This window comes from Mobula hypostoma, chromosome 22, assembly GCF_963921235.1.
Source record: "Mobula hypostoma chromosome 22, sMobHyp1.1, whole genome shotgun sequence".
In the NCBI taxonomy this organism is placed as follows: Eukaryota; Metazoa; Chordata; class Chondrichthyes; order Myliobatiformes; family Myliobatidae; genus Mobula; species Mobula hypostoma.
Window position 1 is genome coordinate 20545133 of NC_086118.1, and position 21194 is coordinate 20566326.

The 21194-nt window shown below is 40.3% G+C and overlaps 1 protein-coding gene across 5 annotated transcripts in view; it reads right to left on the minus strand.

The window, feature by feature from the left end:
• wdr45b (WD repeat domain 45B) overlaps positions 1-20793 on the minus strand; it is a 71499-nt gene extending 50706 nt beyond the window's left edge. For 2 of the 5 annotated variants that reach the window (XM_063074271.1, XM_063074269.1), the window contains exons 1-4: positions 20629-20792; positions 11165-11260; positions 10259-10360; positions 7796-7883 (exon numbers count right to left, since the gene is read on the minus strand). In XM_063074271.1, coding sequence (XP_062930341.1) covers positions 7796-7883; positions 10259-10360; positions 11165-11260; positions 20629-20695 — 353 coding nt within the window. In that variant the 5' untranslated portion in view covers positions 20696-20792. Of the gene's footprint in view, positions 1-7795; positions 7884-10258; positions 10361-11164; positions 11261-20628 lie in introns of all 5 variants that reach the window. The other 3 variants (XM_063074270.1, XM_063074267.1, XM_063074268.1) reach the window with 3 other exon arrangements.
• Positions 20794-21194: the final 401 nt, after the last annotated feature.

The window sequence follows — 21194 nt, forward strand, 5'->3', positions numbered from 1 at the left end:
TCAAAGCCAACATAAAACCCAAAGAGAGGGTAAAAATTAGTGGGAAGTTAGAGAATTGGGCAAGTTTTTTAAAAAAACAACAAAAGGCAACTAAAAAAAGTAATTATGGTAAAGATGGAATATGAAACTAAGCTAGTCGATAATACCATAGAGGATACTAAAAGTGTCTTCAGATACACAAAGTGTAAAAGAGAGGCGAGAGTGGATATCTGACCACTGGAAAACAATGCTGGAGAGGTAGTGATGGGGGAACAACAAAATGGTGGACAAACTGAGTATTTTGCATCAGTCTCCACTGGGGAAGACTAGCACTAAGGTGAAAGTTCCAAGTGTCAGGGGTCATGAAGTATGTGAAGTTACCATTACTAGAGAGGTGGTTTTGGGAAACTGAAAGGTCTGAAGGTAGATAAGTCACCCGGACCAGATTCTGAAAGAGGTGGCCGACAGCATTGTGGGCTGAGGGGCCTGTATTGTGCTGTAGGTTTTCTCTGCTTCTATGTTTCTAAGAATCACGAGATTCTGGAATGGTTCCGGAAGACTTAAGACAGGTTAGTAGAATCGGCAAAGACAAAAAACTGAGGCACAAAGGGACTTGGGAGTACTTGTGCAGTATTCCCTAAAGATTAATTTGCAAGTTGAGTCTGTGCTGAGCAAGGTAAATGCAATGTTAGCATCCATTTCAGGAGAACTAGAATATAAAAGGATATAATGTTTAGAGTTTATAAAGCACTGGTGAGGCCTCATTTACTTTATACTTTATTATCGCCAAACAATTGATACTAGAACGTACAATCATCACAGCGATATTTGATTCTGTGCTTCCCGCTCCCTGGATTACAAATATTAAATATTAAAAATAGTAAAAATACTAACAAATTAGTAAATATTAAAAAATTAAGTTATAAATCATAAATAAAAAATAGAAAAATGGAAAGTAAGGTAGTGCAAAATATCCAAGAGGCAGGTCCGGATATTTGGAGGGTACGGCCCAGATCCGGGTCAGGATCCATTTGGCAGTCTTATCACAGTTGGAAAGAAGCTGTTCCCAAATCTGGCCGTACGAGTCTTCAAGCTCCTGAGCCTTCTCCTGGAGGGAAGAAGGACGAAAAGTCTGTTGGCTGGGTGGGTCGTGTCCTTGATTATCCTGGCAGCACTGCTCCGACAACGTGTAGTGTAAAGTGAATCCAAGGACAGAAGATTGGTTTGTGTGATGTGCTGCGCCGTGTTCACGATCTTCTGCAGCTTCTTTCAGTCTTGGACAGGACAACTTCCATACCAGGTTGTGATGCACCCTAGAAGAATGCTTTCTACGGTATTGGGAGCAGTTTTAGGCCCCTTATTTTAGAATGCTCAGGTATAGGCAGTTTCCACTCTGCATCACCTCGGCTCCCACACTTTTTCAGCGAGTAATGGATTAAATCCTGAGCGGGTTGACTTTGTGCAACACTGTTTAGATGACTTGCACATTACTGGGGGTGGGGGGGGGGAAATGAGTGTGAGCACCTACAAAACTTGGATGCTACTCCACAAGTACACAAGGAATATGGGCTAAGCATCAGGAAGAACAAGTGGGAGTTCTTTCCACCTTCAACTGAATATTTGAGCCACATGATGAACCACTCGGGGCTTCACAAGGCACCAAAGACGAAGGCAATCGTGGAGGCTCCATCCCCACAGAATGCAAGCCAATTAAGATCTTTCTCAGGACTATGAACATACTATGCAAAGTTTGCTCCTAACCTAGCTAGTATGCTGAAACAACTTCATGAGCATTTAAACAAATCAAAAAACACTGGCAGTGAACAGACAGCTATAAAAAGGCTTTTTTTAAAAAAGGGCAGAACAGCTTTGTCACAATCTGAAGCACACTCATACTTCGACCTGCCATTGCCCATAGAGTTGACCTACGATGCATCACCCTATGGTGTGGGGGCAGTTACCTCACACATCATGCCATCAAGTGGAGAGAGTCCAATCAGTTTTGCATCAAGGACATTCAGCAAGGCAGAAAGTCACTACGCCCAGATCGAGCAGAAATCACTCAGTAGCTCAATACTTCTATTTAATATCAGAGACACGTATACAATATACATCCAAAATTCTTTTTCTTTGCAGACATCCACGAAAACAGAAGAGTGCCCAAAAGAATGAACGACCATTAAAATGTTAGAACTCCAAAGCCCCCCTAACTCCCCCTCCCAAACACAAGCAGCAAAGCAACAAACCTCCCCCACCACCTTCCACAAAAAAGCATTACCCCCTCCAGCAACTAAGCAAGCAATAGCAAAACCCACAATAAAGACCATGATCTGCAGTACAACAAATTCTAATCGTTCCAACAACCAACATGCCACAGGCTCTCTCTCTCTCTCCCTAATAAAAGGGAAAATTGGTGTCCCCTTTCACAGCGAGAGGGGAGACATAAAACAACTCGCTGATTTACAGTGTTAAGACTCACAATCATCTTTGGAATTAAGAAATTCCATTAATTCCTCTTTGCTCGACAATTTACACTACTGACAGATTACCAAGCTCAATGGAAGGAGCTCACAGTCCAAGCAGGATGTTTACTATGGGGCTACCGTGTTGTCATTCCTCCACCATTTAGAAAGCAAGTGCTTGACGAGCTACATGCAGTACACTGTAGCATAGTGCAGAAGAAAAAAAATCACACACAGCTACATCTGGTGGCCGGGACTGCATGTAACCATTGAAGAAAAGGTCAAAGCGTGCCCATTGTCAGCAAGTGAGAAATATTCCTCGACTTGCTCCTTTGCATCCATAGGAATGGCCTGAAGAACCATGACAGATTCTGCAGGACCTATCAAAGTATGTTCACGATCATAGTGAACGCATACAGCAAATGACCTGAGATTGCTATCATGAACAACACTACATCTGAAAAATACATTATGAGCTACATTCCATCTTTAGCCATTTTGGGCTTCCTCAACAGCCTGTAAGTGACAATGGCCCACAACTCCTGTCTGAAGAGTTCAAGGGATTTATAGAAGCAAACAGGACTTCACCATATCATCCAACCACAAATGGCCCTGCTGAATGATTCATACAAAGAAACAAGCCTTAACCAGCGTCTTAGCACCTTCTTGCTGACATACCGCAATACACCTCATGCCACCACCAAAATGGCTCCATCCACTGCCTTAATGAAAAGACAGCTATGCACCCGACTTCACACACAAATGCTGGAGGATCTCAGCAGGCCAGGCAGCATCTATGGAACAGAGTAAACAATCAATGTTTCAGGCCAAGACCCTTTATCAGAATCTGGCTTGACCTGCTTAGACCCCCAAACACAAACCAGATTGTGCGAAATTAACATAAAAGTCAAGCAGAGAGACGTACCAAAGTCAAGTACAGAAGTTTCACAGCAGGGGAGAGAATACTTGCCCAGAACTACATCTCTGGAACAAAATGGATACCGGCAACGGTGGTGGCATAGACTGGTTCTATGTCATACGCAGTGAAAAGTAGTAACAACACCTGAAGAAGGCATTTTGATCAGCTGTCACCCACTTCTGAGAAAACCAACACAAACTAACCAATTCAGAAACAGTTGTGAAATGGGAGTGGATTCTGAGATGACCGCAGAAGCTCCATTAAGATCCAGTGAGACAGCCAGTGCTTCCCCTATCATCTGTGCTTTCTGTGGTGCCCCTATTGAAATGCAGTACCCAAGCCAAGATCTATACTGTACATACACCAAGAAATAAAATGACTTTGGCACCATCCCCAGATCACAGGAACAGGCAGCTTCCAGACTGAATCTCTAGATTAGTGACTGACTCTCAGCACATGGGGCAGAATAATCCCCAGGGTTATGTCTGACAACAGAGGCAGTCTACCCGCTTTCTCTAGTTTAGAGAAGAAAATGCTTTTAGTTGTTAGTTGAATTTGATGATCGTTGAATGTTAGTAATTCAGCTGCTGGTCTGTGTATGAGGAGAGAGAGAAAGAAACCTTCATGAGGGGGAAGGGATACGTACATTTTGACCCCAGTTGCTGTCAAGTTTCCCTGTGAGTTACGTACTGAACGTAATGAGAGGGCATTCGGGATAGATGATTTACAGCACAATAAACAGCAGCATGCTTGTTCCTCACCTCTCCATCTCTCGTGACTGTTATTCACAGCCACCTTCCTTCCCAGTACCAGAAACATAACACTTTTCCTTTCCCAGTATTCACAAAAGCCGCAGAAACATAGAACTTTATATAACAGAAGGGAGTTCAATCTATGCCTTTACCAAATTATAAAGAGTTACTCAACCCAATCCCATCTTCCAGCATTAGGTATTGTGCTGCAGGTCACCGCTTCACAGATCTCTGGCTGAAAAGATTTTCATCTCCTTTCTAATCATTTTACCCATTAGTTTTCATACATGTCAAATTGCTTTTGTCACTCTGTTGAGGGAAATAGGTTCTTCCTGCTTTAATCTATTTAAGGGCCTCACAAATTTATACACCTCCAATAAATCTCCTCAGACCCCTGTGCAAAGAAAACTTTCCTTATAGCTAGAATTTTGTAGCCCTGACAACATCCTCAGATCTTCTATCTCATGTTGCTCCTATAGTGTGGTGACCCAATGTCTAGACAAGCAGAGATCAACTGTTGTAGGCATTTCTAGCAGAAACTCACTGCTCTTGTATTCTATCCCTCGGGTTAATAAAAAAGCAACATGTATGCCTCTTAAACCATATTATTGACCTGTCCTGCTTATTACAGATCAGTGAATATACACTCCAAGGTCTCCTATTCACTCTACATCACAATAACCTGCCACTTAGAATGTATTCCTTCCCTTGTTACACTTTCAAAAGCACTACTTTGCACTTTTCTGATTAGTTTCCATTTGTTACTTTTCTATCTGACTGACAAGACCATTTGTATCATCCGAGTATCTGAAGCCTTCTTCCTCTCTAACAAATTAAATCTTAACCCAACACTCTCCTTTGGATCCCACAGGCTTTTGCGTTATTGACTAGCTTGCCATGTCAGACCTAGGCAAAAGCCTTGCTTACTTATCAGAAACTACACAATCATTATCTTACCCCATTGTTATGTTTCATCAAGTTAGCTTGACTTGAACTTTCATTAATAAGTGGCAGTCTATGTTGGTTTAATGTTTCTTTAAGAACTGATTCCAATATTTTTCCTACCACCATGGTTAAACCAACCAGCCTGGAATATTTGTTAGTTAAAATGTAAAGTAAGGGTACAACACCAGAAATCCAATCCTCTGGCCCCACTCTTCTATCCAGGAAGGAGTGAAAAATAACAAGCGTGCAGTATAACACAAATGCTGGAGGAACTCAGCAGGTCAGGAAGCATCTATGGAGAAGAACGAACAGTTGATGCTTCAGGCTGAGGCCCTTCATCAGGACTGGCAAGGAAGAGAAAAGAAGCCAGAATAGGGAGGTAGGGGTAGGATACAAGCTGATAGGTATTAGGTAAACCCAGGTGAGGGAAGGAAGAAAGAAACTGGGAATTGATAGGTGGAAGAAGCAAAAGGCTAAAGAAGGAATCTTATAGAAAAAGACAGCAGACCAGAAAGGGAAGAAATAGAGGAACCCGGGGAAGGTGATGGGCAGGTGAGAAGAGAAGGGGTGAGAGGGGAACCAGAATGTGGAAAGAGGGGTGGGGAGAGAAATCATCGTGAGTTATAGAGAAATGGATATGCATGCTGTCGGGTTGGAGGCCTCCCGGACAGAATGCAAGGCACCGTCCCCCTCAACCCGAATGGCCTCACTGTGGCAGCAGAGGAGGTCATGGACCAACAAGCTGGCATGGGAGCAAGAATTAGAATTAAAATGGGTGGCCACCGGGAACTCCCACCTATTGTGGTGGACAGAATGGAGGTGCTCAACAAAGTGGTCCCCCAATCCATGTCGGGTCTCACTGATGAAGAAGAGGCTGCACCGGGAACACAGGATATAGTAGATGACCCTGACAGTCCTGCAAGTGAAGTGCTCCCCGGAAGGACTGTTTGGGGCCCTGAATGGTGATGAGGGAGGAGGTGAAGGGGCATTTATAGCACCCATCCCACTTGTAGGGACAAGAACCAGGAGCAAGATCAGTGGGGAGGGACGAATTGACAAGGGAGTAATGGAAAGAGCAATCTCTATGTAAAACAGTGTTTACTGGTAGGATCCTGCTGAAGATGGTGGAGATTGTGAAGAATGATGTGCTGGATGTGGAGGCTTGTGACAAGGGTAAGGGAACTCGATTCCTGCTTCAGCAATGGGAAGATGAGGTAAGTCCAGGAAATGGAGGAGATGCAGGTGAGGGCAGCATCAAAGGCAGAGGAAGAGAAACCCATTCTCTGAAGGAAGATGACACCTCAGATGTTCTGGAATGTCAAGTCTCATCCTGAGAACAGACGGAGAAACTGAGAAAAGGGAATAACATTTTTACATGTGAAAGAGTGGGAAGAGGTATCATCAAGATAGCTGAGAGTTAGAAGGTTTTAAACAGCCTGTCTCCAGAGATGAAGACAGAAATTGAGAAAGGGGAGAGATGAAACAGATGGATGAAGAGAATTTGATGGCAGGGTAGAAATTGGAGGTAAAGTTGATGAAATTCACACACTCAGCATGGGTGCAAGGAGCAGCACCAATGTAGTCATCAGTGTAGCTCAGAAAGTCTTGGAGAGCATTTTCAGTGAAGGCTTGGAGTGTGGACCCAAAAAATAACCTACCAAATCATACCAAACAACACATAAAACCTAAAATAACACTAACATATAGTAAAAGCAGGAATGATAAGTACACAGCCTATAGAAAGTAGAAGTAATGTATGTACAGTGTAGTCGGGAAGATTAAGCCAAAACCGATTTGTGGGGGGAGAAAAAAAATTGGCACGTACACGCATGCGCACGTCACACATGTGCACACAGGTGCCCGCGCAAGGCTTCATGGTCATGGTAGTCTTCCTCGGGGTAAACACGTGTCCTGTATTTGACTGCTACTTTTGTCCCTTATTTGGGAGTGAGAAAGTTGGCAACCTTAACTGTAAAAGACATGTTGAGGTGAGTTTAACCCTACTGAACAGCAACACCCCCCCCCCCACACACACACCCAACCCCGGTCGGCCGGTTCGCAAGAGTATTGTCAATATTAAACCGATCTGCGGTGCAAAAAAGGTTGGGGATCCCTGACCTACTAGCTAGTTTCTTTTGCCTCTCCCCGCCTTTTTTTTTAATTCTGGCACCCTTCCCCTTCCTTCTCAGTTCTGAAGGGTCTCTGCCCAAAATATCGACTTTTTTTATTCTTTTACAGATACTGCCCAACTTGCTGAGTTCCTCCAGCACATTTTGTGTGTGTTAGTTTGAATCTGTATTACATTGACTTCTAGTGGAACTACACAATCTGACACTCATAGACGGAATGCTTATTATAACCACAGATGTTAAACCTGGAAAAATCTATGATTAAGAAATTTACAGGAAGGTTATGAAATTCATTGCACTTTCCCCCTCACCCAATGATTTGTGCATCTTCATATTCTTTTCAATCTTATTTATTCAATGAACTGCATTTTCATCAAAAATGCATATTTGTCTTTAATGTAGTTAAATTTGCAATTTCGTAACCTTTCCATAAATTTCTTAATCGTAATCTTTGTCATCAAATAAACTAAAGCTAAATAGTGGCTGTAAATAGAGCATTGTTTTCTTGAGAATTCAATTAAACAAGAATTTTAGGTTTGCAATGCATAATGAAATATGAAAGCAAATTAATACACTAAATTGCAAGGGCAATTAAATTCCAACAGTTACCTGTCTCTCCGTAGTTTGACAGCTTTGACCTCTGTAGAAAATTCAATTTCAATAACAGTTTTCTTCTTCAAATCATCCCATATCATCACTGCAAAATACCACAATGATTCAGCATTCTCTCTCAATATGAAAAACTATGCAAAATGTATTCAATAAAACTGTAACCTTCGCCGATGGCTTTATATAAGTGGCACAATACTCCACAATGGGACGGATAATTTGACAAACGTTAACAGAAAGCATTTTGAAAAAGGCAAATTTTCTTTGGAGAAAACTATTCTATGACCTCTTAGCAGAGTATGTTTAAGGAAAAATGCACTGCCCAATGAATATCCAAGTACAAATGATAATTATAGACATTATACTCCATAACTGGTCGAAATAATTGCAAGACATTCTGTCCCTGCCAATCCTTTATGTATATACAAAAGAACTTTCAGACAAAAAAAACAATCCTTGAATGAATGGGAAAATTTAGAAGTTACTGTCAGCTATATCGCTTAACTTTGGTTTGGCTTTGAGGGGCAGGTTGTGCCTCATGAATCCAACTGGGTTTTGAGAAGGCGATAAAACACATTGAGGGTAGAGTGGTAGATGTGCCGTATATGGATTTTAGCAAGGCATTTGACAAGCTTCCCCATAGTAGGCTCATCCAGAAAGTCATGATATGAAAACCAAACTGCGGGGATTTGGAATTGGTTTGCCTACAGAAGGCAGAGAGTGATAGTAGATGGAGTGTATTCTGTCTGGAGATCGGTGAAAAGTGGTGTACTGCAGCGATCTGTTCCGGGAACCTGCTCTAAATGATTTTTATAAGTGACTTGGATAAGCAAGTTCAGAGGACAGTTAGTAAATTTACAGATAATGTGAAAGTTGGAGGTGTCATGAATAACATAGAATGCAATTATACATTACAACAGGATAAATACAGAATGCAGAAATGGGAGAAGTGACAGATTAAGGTCAATCCAGAAAGGAGAGAAGTAATATACTTTGGAAGATCAAACCTGAAGGCAGAACACCATGTTATGGCAGGATTCTTAACAGTGTAGAAAAACAGAGGGATCTTGAGGTCCAAGTCCATAGATCCCTCAAAATTGCTGCTCAAGTTGATAAGGTGGTTAAGAAGTATATGGTGTGCTGGTCTTCATTTGTCATGATATTGACTTCAAGTGCCGTGAGGTAATGTTGCAGCTCCATAAAACTCTGTTGAACACACTTGGGAGTATTGTGTTCAATCTGATCACCACATTATAGGAACTATGTGGAAGCCTTATAAAGGAGATTTACCAGGATGCTGCCTGGATTAGAGAATGTCTTATGAGGACAGGTTGAGTAAGCTTGGGCTTTTCTCTTTGGAGCAAAGGAGGATGACAGGCAATTAATCTAACTTAGAAATCAGAGGCAACTTAGAAGCATATAAAACTATTCTGGATTGGGTGTTATACAATGAACCAGAGTTGATTAGAGCGCTCATAGTAAAAGAACCCTTAGAGGCAAGTGATCATAATATAATCGAAATCACCTCAAATTTGGGAAGGCGAAGCGAAAGTCAGATGTATTTGTATTACAGTGGAGTAAAGGGAATAACAGAGGCATGAGAGAGGAATTTGCCAGAATTGATTGGAAAAGAACACTGGCAGGGATGATGGCACAGCAGCAATGGCTGGAACTTCTGGAATCAAGTCTGAAGACAAAGGATATATACATCCCCAAAGAGGAAGAAATATTCTAAAGGCAAGACGGCACAACCATAGCGAACAAGAGAAGTCACAGTCTAATTTGCAGACTTGGGCTGTCTTGCTTGCCTCTGTCTTTCCAGGTAATACCAGACAGCTTTGATGTTGAGATCAGGGCTTGGTGGAGGCCATCCTAAATGTGAATAAACCAGTTGTTCATCTGAACACTTTAAAGATCAGCTCTAACTGGGAATAATGAGCTATTCAATTATAGCAAGAAGCGGCCATCCTGACTATTTATGTGCCAGCCTCCAGCAGAGCAATCCCACCAATCCTATTCCCCCACTCCATATTTCTTTGTGGTTTATTACTGTTTTCTCTCCCAAACTCCCCATAGGATTCTTTTCAACTTGCATTCACGAAGGTTATTTACATTTGGGATGTGCGAGGACAACAGAATGCCCAACAGAACCCCGACCCCCCCAATGCTCAAGATTGGACCTGGACCAGAAACCACTGGAGCTACGGCATCCACAGTGATAGGGTTTAATGCAAACAGTAACTTTACAGTGCCTGCTTCTCCAATTAATGACTTGGCAGAGCTGGATTCTAAACTAAGTTTGCCAGTTCTGCACCATACTACACCATTGTTCTTGCCAAATTAATGACATGGATGAGGTCACAAACCAGCTTTCCAAGGCTTTCAATTAGCAGAAGGTCTTTTGACAAATAATGATTGACTGCTTTAAGGACCAAAATCAAATTTTCACTAAGCACACTATACCTTTATTGGGAGGATACTTGGGCTTCTTACCACCTCCAACCAAAGCTAAATAATTACATCGAAAAAGCATTTCGACATGACCAACTCCTCCCTCCATAAATTCTGCAAAAGAAAATGTCACAATTGCCTGAATGCAGACTGGGTGCAATCAACATTACAAAATTACTCAAATGAGTACAGTGCAATCAAAAAAATGTTGGACCTTACCAACTAATTATGTTGTGACAATACTTAACACAATACATCATACATGAAAAATTATCTTGGAAAATACTTGCACTCAACTATGAACAAACAAAACAGGCAATCAAACTGTACTTGCAACAAGTTTCACATGAAATATCAAAAGAATGTACTTGCATTGTCACCATTAGTCATAAAATTTGAAAAGCCCAAGAGGTTTTCATTGGTAAGCAGTCAGCATTAGATATTAGGAATACCATGTTCCCCTACAAATTGTCTTGTAAATATTTTATTTTGTTAATATTAATATTTATCCAACAGATGGCACCTAACAATGAACCGATACAGTTTTGCTCTACAGGTCAACAAGCAACAAATTCATTGTGGTGATATGTACACAATAGCTGAACACCACCTGAAAAACTGAAAAGAAGACAATGGCGGAGCAAAAAGCACTCTTTGTTGCTATCATTGCCGTTATTTTCAGCCATGGCTGCTAGTAAAAAGTTGTTAAATGGTCTGAACATTAGGTCCCACAGTCACTCCAGACTAAAATTCTTTTAACATCATGATCAACTTAGATTTAAAACTTGAACTACCCACTTATACTTTAGATACCAGAGATAGGATTTCAAAGTCACCCACTTGCAAGTAAAAGAAAATTCAGCACTTAATTTGTCAATTACTCTGATTAAAGCAAAAGTGATCACAAATCTGCATTACCTGACGAGCGATACGCCTCACCTTGTTTTTCCTTCTCCTTTAATGGATCAGTGTTATAGACTCGGAATCCATTTTCCATTCCACATGCAAAACAACCTGTCATTGGGAAAGAACAATGAGGACTTTCACAATTCTTAGTGATGAGGCACACCTTTTTAAAAAAGATTAGCATTACAGTGATGACATTGCAACTCAAGAAAATGGTGGAACTTGACTTACTCAGGAAATATGTTGTAACTCAGTCTTTTAACAGCATCACTGAGAAGCCTTCTCAATTTCACAAGTTATAGAAGAAATGGAATAATTTGTTTAAAAATGCTAAGATTCTTATAAGTATAACACATTGTACAAGTGATGCACGTCTTCTAACAAACTTTAACTTATAGGTCAACTGGCCAAGGCGTAGGTCAGTGGCAGAAGGGGAGTGATGTAAAGCTGATGAAAGGGAGAACAACATTAGTGTCTTCGATGGTTGCTGAAGAGATAGTGAGTCAATGGACCCAGATCAGATGGATGGTGAAGATTCTGCAGAATAGTAGAAATAGGAATGGCACAGTACAGTGATTAGCAGAACACTTCACCGTACCAGTGACCAGAATTCAATTCCCACTGCTGCCCTGCCTGTGAGGAGTTTGTACATTCTCCCAGTGACCACGTGGGTTTCCTTCGGGTGCTCTGGTTTCCTCCCACATTCCATAGGTTAAATGGTCATTGTAATTGTCCCATGATTAGCTGGGATTAAATTGGGGGATTGCTGGGAAAAGGGCCTACTCCACGCTATATGTCTCTATTTTTTCCCCAAAAAAGTACAACTTCCAGCTTTCAGATCTTGAATTTAGATCAGCATTGGTTTTAGAATAGAAATCTCAAGTGTGTTATGTTGGTCAGGAGAATGCAACATTTGTTAAATTGGTCAAACTTCAATTCATCTCCAGTTTAAATACCCATCTATTTTCATCTCACTCTCACACTAGAATGTAGAACACTCCCTTCATTGCTACAAAGAGTGTTTAACTGAAAGGCAAAGCAGGCCTATATAACTGAGTATCCTACTCCTGTTCATATAATTTATTACACCAAGGAAAAAGTATCATATACTTCAGTTTAGACCAATTAGAAGGACATTTTATACATTTAGGGGAATACATGTTAAACAGGATTCTGACTTGGTGTTCAGTCATAATCCCATGGATAGCAGTTTCACACCTTCAGCTCCTCGGCCAAGCATATGCATCAAAATGTCTATATGCACAGTATAAAGATACTGGGCAATTCCTGGAATGGTGAGGTTGTTCTTTAGGAAAGTTTGAGCAAGCTAGACTCATACCCACTGAAGATTAAAAGAGAACTTGATTGAAACATACAAGATGCTGAGGCGTCTTGTCCGGTGAAGATGCTTAACATGTTTCCTCATATGGGTGAACCCCAGAAGTCGCTGCTCATAAGGGGTGGCCTTACTAAGGCAGAAAGGGCAGTTTCCTTCAGATTCAGAGGATTTTGGAACTGTCTTCAAAGAACAGTAGGAGAATCTTTAACATTTTTACAGCACAGCTAGATAGACACTTGATAAACAAAATGGTGAAGGATTAATGCAGCTAGACAGCAATGTTGAGCTTACTTGCAACTATGATCTTCAGAAATACAACAGCAAGCTTAAGTGGCCAATTATTCACCTTTCTTTGCCAAGTACCACTGCATAGATCAGAGGTGCACAGAGCCCTGGGCCACATACAAATGATGCCTTTGCCCTTCTATATCACCCTGTTCATACGATTATGCCAGAACCACACATTAGAATCCATGATATTGCCACATGCTTGCTCAGTGGGACAATAGCCCAGAAGTTATATTCAGACATTTCTTATTAAAACCAAGCATGAAGATTAATTAAGTTTGAAGTCAAGAAGTTGCTTTCAATTAAAAGCCATCCTATAGTCCTAAAGCCTACAATTGTATTGTTGTTGATCTCAGGTCTATTAAGAAGTCTTTGATTACAATCCCTGATATCTAACAACATCCTCTAAAATCAAGACAACTATCCATGAAGTTTTGGGTCAAGTTTCCAGATGCAAACTACATGCTTTTATACCAACAAGGAGGAACAGGGTTGCTATCTTCACCCTATAAAATCATCTTTGCAATTATTTATTTTGCATTACTTAACAACAATGCAAAATCATTAAGGCTTTTCACAGGAACACAAAGTGAACAATTCAAACGAGCAGATGATGAAGCACTGAGAATAGGGCTTGCAGTAGGGCATTAAGAAAGCAGGGCCAAGGGAACTGAAGCAATCTCCAGCAAGTGAAACAAAGTTGCACAAAAGGAGGCCAGATTTGAAGGAATTTGCAGTTAGAGAGATAGAGAAGCGGGTGAGAAAAATGTCTATGATTCTAAAATAAACTCACTGCCACAAGAGTAATTATTGAGTGACTAACGAGTATTGGTGCATAGAACATAGTCAGGTTTAGGAGGATGAGTGGTGAACCAACTATTTGGCATCTATGCTTTCAGACACATCTTAGCATCTACACACCAGTGAAGACAAATTCTAGAACTTGGAGGAATGCTATTCTCTGGTTTGATGCAAAAATATTTCAACAAATACCATGCATGAGAGATTCAGATTCTTTAGTTATTCCATGACAAATTCACAGCACGATTTATTAAAGAAAATCAGAGCCTGCCACTACAACATAGCAGGCAGCTTTCCTGATAAGGGTGATTATTGATCAAATTGATTTTTTGCAAATATTAAAAAATCCAGGCTTTACCTTCAGCTAAAAAAAATGACACACTGCAGATCAAAGAAAATTAAGCATAATAGATCTAGGTGACATCCGTGGAATGGATTTTGCCTTTGACATTCTGCTTTGTTATTGCCCAAAGGGATCATTGAGTACTCTGCTTGCTGTTCTATCAATTAAAACTCAATCATCCTCAAGAGTTTAAAAAGTCTGATTTTCTGTCATCATATTTAACAGAAGGGAAAAGTGGACAGTCAAAATGACAGTGAAATTTAAAACAAACTCTAAAACATTTTACAAATATGTAATTTTAAAATAACGGAGAAAACTGCACTGGTTTTCAGGAACAAAGGCTGCACAGCGACAATATTGATCTTGAGCTCCTCAGTTGATTAGAACTTGTTAACAAAGCTCAACCTTTCATTTTTTTTCAAAAAAAGACATTTTTTTTTCAGAACAGTGAAAATCTTGAGCAAGTTATTGAAATTGTCACTTGAACAAAAACAATCTGCAAGGACTTGAACAGGTCATCACTGATGCCATTGCCTGCATTTGTATATTTAATTATGCATGTGCAGTAGCCACAAATTCTCCTTCATAGTGTTATGATTGCCAGTGCTGATAGCTTCACCACTCTAATTACAACATCTCAGACCTGGTGGCATTGTTTATAGCTTTAATGCCCTGTAGCTTCCATACATGGAACATTGGAAGGTAGACAAGTCCATTTTCTACAGCTACAATATTAACACTATCACAAGAGACTGATTTTGTAATAAAGCAATGCAGGTACCAGATTTTAGAATGGATGTCAACATGTCTACATTCTGCTAAATACTCCCAGGACAGGATGGTCAAAATATATCACTGCAGATATCCATTCAATTTTATTTCATCGAAAAAGGTCAATAAAATGACCAGTTTGCATTTACACTATTTGCCTTTAAAACAGCATCTTTGATGACCTTCAAAAAAAGCAACACCCAGGAGCTTTTCAGGCAAATTATTTTCAAAATGTAATCATGGTTATACCTCAAGAGGGAACACAGTTATACTTCAAGAGGGGGACCAGATCATTTGAAACAGAATTCATCAACATAGAGAAAATCTAAGGGGCTTGACAGAAGTATAATCAAATTTTTAAAAAACATGACTGGGCCAAAGGAGGAGTATTTGAAGGCATAGAGTTTAGTTTAAAAGGTTTAGTTCAGGGGAAGTCAATCTGCAGGGAAGTTCTGGAACCAAATGCAAAAGGAAGTTTGGGAGTTTTTGCCAGAGGTTGCCCATTTCAATCCTAGTTCACATGGTAAAGCTGATCCAAACTTTCTACTTATCATTGGCCCTTTACAGAAATTTGGATATCCTGTGAGAGAAACTGATATGGACTGTGAGCACCTCTTTATGTTCGAAAGATACATAAAGACTACATTACATCTTGCCATGAAGTCCAGTACCCAATGTACAGATTGCATGTTGCTACTGTATTCATCCTTATTTGGATTTCAAGGCCGACTTAGAGAGAGGTTCAGTGATATCAGCTCTGGATCAATTTGTGTTTGCAAATAGGATTCTGCATTCGTTTCAAGAACTTCCATCAAAACCCATGGGGGAAACATGAATATTGGCAGATCTCACTGTCTTCCAATTTATAGCCCTCCTCCCCCTCACTTATAAAGGAAGAGGTGAACAGCAAGTTTATTACTGCCCTTTCATGAAGTAGGCAGACAAAAGCACTGCCAAACTTATGCTTAAACCTCACACATTTTTAGTCACCATTTCTTAAGGGCACCCTTTTAGGCAAATGACCCAACAGCAAAAGGACTTTGTTGCAGTACATAACCCACATTAACATGCTTGTATTTCAACACATAACAGATCTTATCATGCACGTCATTGTGAATTCAAGCTCAGGAAATGATTCACAATACGACATATTAGCTAACATAGATTACTGCTTTTTAAATAGTGTTGCTGATTTAGCAAATGCATCTTTAAGTAAGACTGGGTAGTTACTTCCTCCCATAGTTTGTCGGTCTACTTTTTCCCATTCCAAGTGCGCGGACTTTCTGCTTACATTCAGGGAAACAAATTAGACAGTAGTAAATTAGTAGAGACTATATCTAACTCTTCTCACAATTTATGGATGTATTAAAATCCCTGTCATTAGGATATATTACCCCTCTAATTTCAGCCATATCCTTTTGATTTGCCTTTTAATAGTATTGGCAAAAATAATCATTTTCTTCTACACTACTGTACAATGTAAGTATAATGCATTTTGTTGAAATTTCTGCTTCAAGTTCTCTCAATTGTTTAACAGCAGCTTCAATTAGCATCTAGGCCCGAACCACCTTAGCCTGCTTGGAATAATCTTTTAACACTTTATCCTATTCCTTCAAATTAAACCAAAGGACATAGGAATGTAGAATGCCCCCATGATAGAAATCAAACCCTTTAGCACCAGCTACAAGTCATGGACCCTCTAAAACAGCACCAATCTAAAACCAGCCAGTTTAATAACCCAAGCAAGAATGTCATGCCTAAATTCAAATTTAAAACCAAAAATACAAGGTCATGAATAGATTCAAAGATAGATCAAGGGCCAGGTTTCACAGTAAATAATGGTGAAATTACTAGTAAAGTGGACAGCAACAAGTTGTGCTTGTACATGGTAGTTAATCATTAAGTTGCTGCCCTGACTATTCAAACTAAATGCTTTTTAGTTTAGACTCAGACCAAAGAATTAAAATACTATGTTGCACAAATATAATTAGGTACACTGGTCAAAGGATAAGAATTCAAAGTACATTTATTATCAAAGTATGTATAACAGTATACAACCCTGAGAGTTGTCTTCCCCACAGACAGCCATGAATCTCAGGGTTTTGATCAAAACACAAGCAGAGCTTCATAAGTTCAAACAAACAGATTACAAATATTAACAAGAGGCCAGAAGTAGCTTTGAGATTATACATAAGCACTCAATACTAAATTAAAGAATCAACAAACCGGTCAAGCTCATCACTAACCTATAAGGAAATATGGTACTATTAAGCTCCACTGACACTTATTTGTACTTGACATTATTGTAACATGCAGAGTTAAATTAATCCTGAAAAGACATGAGCAATGAGAGATAAAAATAGGAAATGCTGGAAACACTCAGCACCCATCAAAAGACTAACAGGTAACATGAAGAATCTTCATCAGAACCAACAAGGTGGGGGCTAAGGTTCCTCTATTTAACCCATTTCCAATTCTGACACAGCCTTTAAGACCAAAGTGTTTTTGCGTCAGGTTTACAATATATCTGTTTTTATTTTTACTTTACTATATTTTTACTTTCATGAACGATGAGAGGTTGGATGAAGAAACAGGACCAGAAGTTAATAAATACATTTTTTAAAAACTCAGGTGTAATTCTTACACGTTACTTTAAGAGCACCCACCAAAGTCTTATTTCCACATCTTTTCATTCTGTGGTAATGTTCTCCTTTAACAAATAGGATCATATCAAATTTAGGCTCAAAAATCCAAATACCAGAGGGATTTCCAGAAGGCGTTCGATAAGGTGCCGCACAAGAAACTTACAAATAAGATGCGGATGCATGGAGTCAGAGGAAGTTTATTGGCACGGATAGTGGATTGGTTAACCAATAGAAGGCAGAGTGTTTCTCCGGTTGGCAGTCAGTGGTGAGTGGGGTGCCGCAGGGGTTGGTGCTGGGCCCGCAACTGTTTACCATTTACAATGATGATTCAGAAGAGGGGACTGAGTGTAGCATAGCAAAATTTGCTGATGACACTAAACTGAGTGAAAAAGCAAATTGTACAGAGGATGTGGAGAGTCTGTAGAGGGCTATAGATAGGTTAAGTGAGTGGGCCAAGGTCTGGCAGATGAAATACAACATTGGTAAATGCAAGATCATCCACTTTGGAAGGGAACAATAGAAGAGCAGATTATTATTTAAATGGTGAAAGATTGCAGCATGCTGTTGTGCAGAGGGACTTGGGAGTGCTTGTTCATGAATCGCAAAAAGTTGGCTTGCAGGTACAACAGGTTATTAAGAAGGCAAACGGAATGTTGGCCTTCATTGCTGGAGAGATTGAGCTCAAAAGCAGGGAGGTCATGCTGGTGCACCTGGAGTACTGTGTGCAGTTCTGGTCTCCATACCTGAGGAAGGATATACTGGCTTTGGAAGAAGTGAAGAGGAGGCTCACCAGGTTAATTCCAGGGATGAAGGGGTTAACCTATGAGGAGATATGGAGTCACCTGGGACTATACTCTCTGGAATTCAGAAGTATAGAGGGGATCTTATAGAAACATGCAAAACATTGAAAGGGATAGATAAGATAGAAGTAGGAAAGTTGTTTCCATTGGTAGGTGAGACTAGAACTAGGGGACATTGCCTCAAGATTCAGGGGAGAAGATTTAGGATGGAGATGAGGAGAAACTGCTTTTCCCAGAGAGTGATGAATCTGCGGAATTTTCTGCCCAGGGAAGTAGTTGAGACTTCTTCACTAAATATATTTAAGGAACAGTTAGATAGATTTCTTATATTCTTAAATACACAGTCAGTAGCTTCTAAAAACAATAATCAACAACAGCCAGCTTTGGGATTAACTTCCATTATTTGTTATATCTAATTCACCAGAATCAGAATCCAATTGTAAAAGACTGAAATTCTGAGATTCCACCAATTGTATAATTTACATATTATTATTGGCATAATTTACATATTACTATTTAAGTATTTATGGTTTTATTACTATTTAATTATTTATGGTGCAACTGTAACGAAAATGAAATTTCCCCTGAGATCAATAAAGTATGACTGTGACCATGACTAATAATGCAAGAATTTCCAAAGTGCATGCATTTTCTTAACTGTACAGACTTCAGTAGGCATGGGTTAAAGAAATTCTGTTTATCAATGAAAGTTAACTTACTAAGAAGCTGATGAGGGAAGACCATTTAAATTAAAAGATAAAACTCTTACATTTTAGATCATCGTTTTCAATGAATTTTAAGGTTTGTCTATTTACAGGTAGTTAATAGGACCTTTATTAAGGTGCTTTCTTGATAAACTCACTTTTAAGCCACCTTGAAAAACACTCCATCTGATCCCCATTCAAAGATGTTTTATTGGTGTTTAATACATATACTGTAATATGCCCAATGACTGCAATGATCCATGACAAAAGACTCAATCATATCTAAGAAAAGATGTGCTCGAATTGGAGAGGGTTCCAAGGAGGTTCACGAGGATGATTCCAGGAATGAAAGGGTTATCATACAAGGAATGTTTGATGGCTCTGGGTCTGTACTCACTGTAATTTAAAATGATGGGGGGGGGGGGATCTCATTGAAACCTTGCAAATGTTGAAAAGCCTAGACAGAGTAGATGTGGAAAGGATATTTCCCATGGTGGGGGAGTCTAGGACAAGAGGGCACACCCTCAGGATAGAGGGGCATCCATTTAAAACAGACATGAGGAGAAATCACCCAGGGGGTGGTAAATTTCTGGAATTTCTTATCACAGACAGCTCTAGAGGCCAGGTCATTGGTGTATTTAAGGCAGAGCTTGATAGATTCTTGATTGGCCATGGCATCAAAGGTTACAGGGAAAAGGCTGAGGAGGGAAAAACATATCAGCCATGATCGAATGGCGGAACAAACTCGATAGGCCAAATAGCCTAATTCTGCTCCTATGTCTTGTGGTCTTAATGGTGGAAGGATACTTTTCTCATTGAAAAGCTGTGATCAGTGGTGTACCACAGGAACCAATGTTGGGACCCTTAATATTTAAAATACAGATTAATTTGGATGTGAGCGTAGGAAGCACGAGTAAATTTGTGGATGATACAAAAATTGGTGTTGCACACAGTAAGGAAGATTGTCCACGGCAAAACATAGATTAGCTGGAAAGTTGGGCACAGAATTGTCAGATGGAACTTAATCCTGGCAAGTGCAGGGAAATGCATTTTGGGAAGTCAAACAGGGACAGGTCATAAACAGCAAATAGTTGGGCACTAAGGAATGGAACAGAAATACGCTGAGGGTCAAGTCCATAACTCCCAAAAATTGGTATAAAGGTAGAGAGGATAGTGAAGAAAGCTCCAGCTTACGTGTCTTCATAGGTCAAGGAACAAAAGATGGGAAATCATAAAAAGTGCACTATGTGCAGGTCTAGTCACTGGACTATTGGAAAAATGCTTTGCATTGGAGGAAATGCAGAGCAGATTCCCAAGACATTGCCTGGATTGGACTTCAGTTGCGGGGAGAGATCGGAGAGGCTGGGCTTGTTTTCCTTAAGGAGAAGGAGGCCAAAGAGTGATCTGACAAAGCTATGCAAAATTATGAGACATAGACAGGTTGGTCCGAATCATTTTCTTCAATGTTAGAAGTATCAAAAACAAGAGGACATAGACTTAAAGCGAAAAGGAGGTAGAAAGGAGATTTCAAGGGAAAGTTCTTTCATTTATAGGAGAATGGTTGCTATATGGAAAGGGCTGGAAGAGAGAGTGGTGGAATCACATGTTTAATAGTTATTTAGACAGACACTTAAGATAAGACACAGAAGATGGAGTAGATGCGATCAATGTCGGTGGCTAAAAGGGTCGACCATACATATAACGGGCCGAAGGGTTCGTTAAAGTGTCGCACACGCCACAATGACTCCCAGGCAGGCCGTGCTGAAGGCAAGGAGCCGCACTCACCGTGGTCCTGGTTGAAGCCGGCGTACAGCAGGCCGTTGCCGTGCGGGTTGGCCGGCAGTAGGTCCATGGCTCCACCGCCCCTCAGCTGATCGCCACCATCGCCTCGGCCCGTGCGCCCACTTCCGGCGTCCGCTGCTCAGCCAGCGCTCCAAGTCAAACGCCGCACCACCGAGCGCGCAGGCTAACCAGCCGAGCACAGCGCAGCTCGCTCGCTTTAAACCAGTGGTTCTCAAACTTTTTTTGGGTTACCGCCCCTTCGGTGCCCAGCGGCCCCTCTCCTTTTGCAGCCGTCGCATAATAACTCTAAATAACTTTGATTTATGATGCACAGCGAAAGAAAATAGGATCTGCAAATTCAAAGCAGTGACAAATGCTTGCAAAAAATATTCAAATGTATTTAAAACTATAAATAAACTTATTTAATTACAGTAAAAGCCATTTTCGTGAACAACGCTGGTCGCTTAGGCCAACGTTGCACTTAAATCAGGTGAAGCAAGAACGTTGTGATCAGATTATTCCTCAACAATCTGAAATATCGACTTCCCCTTCATATCTGTTTCTAGTCC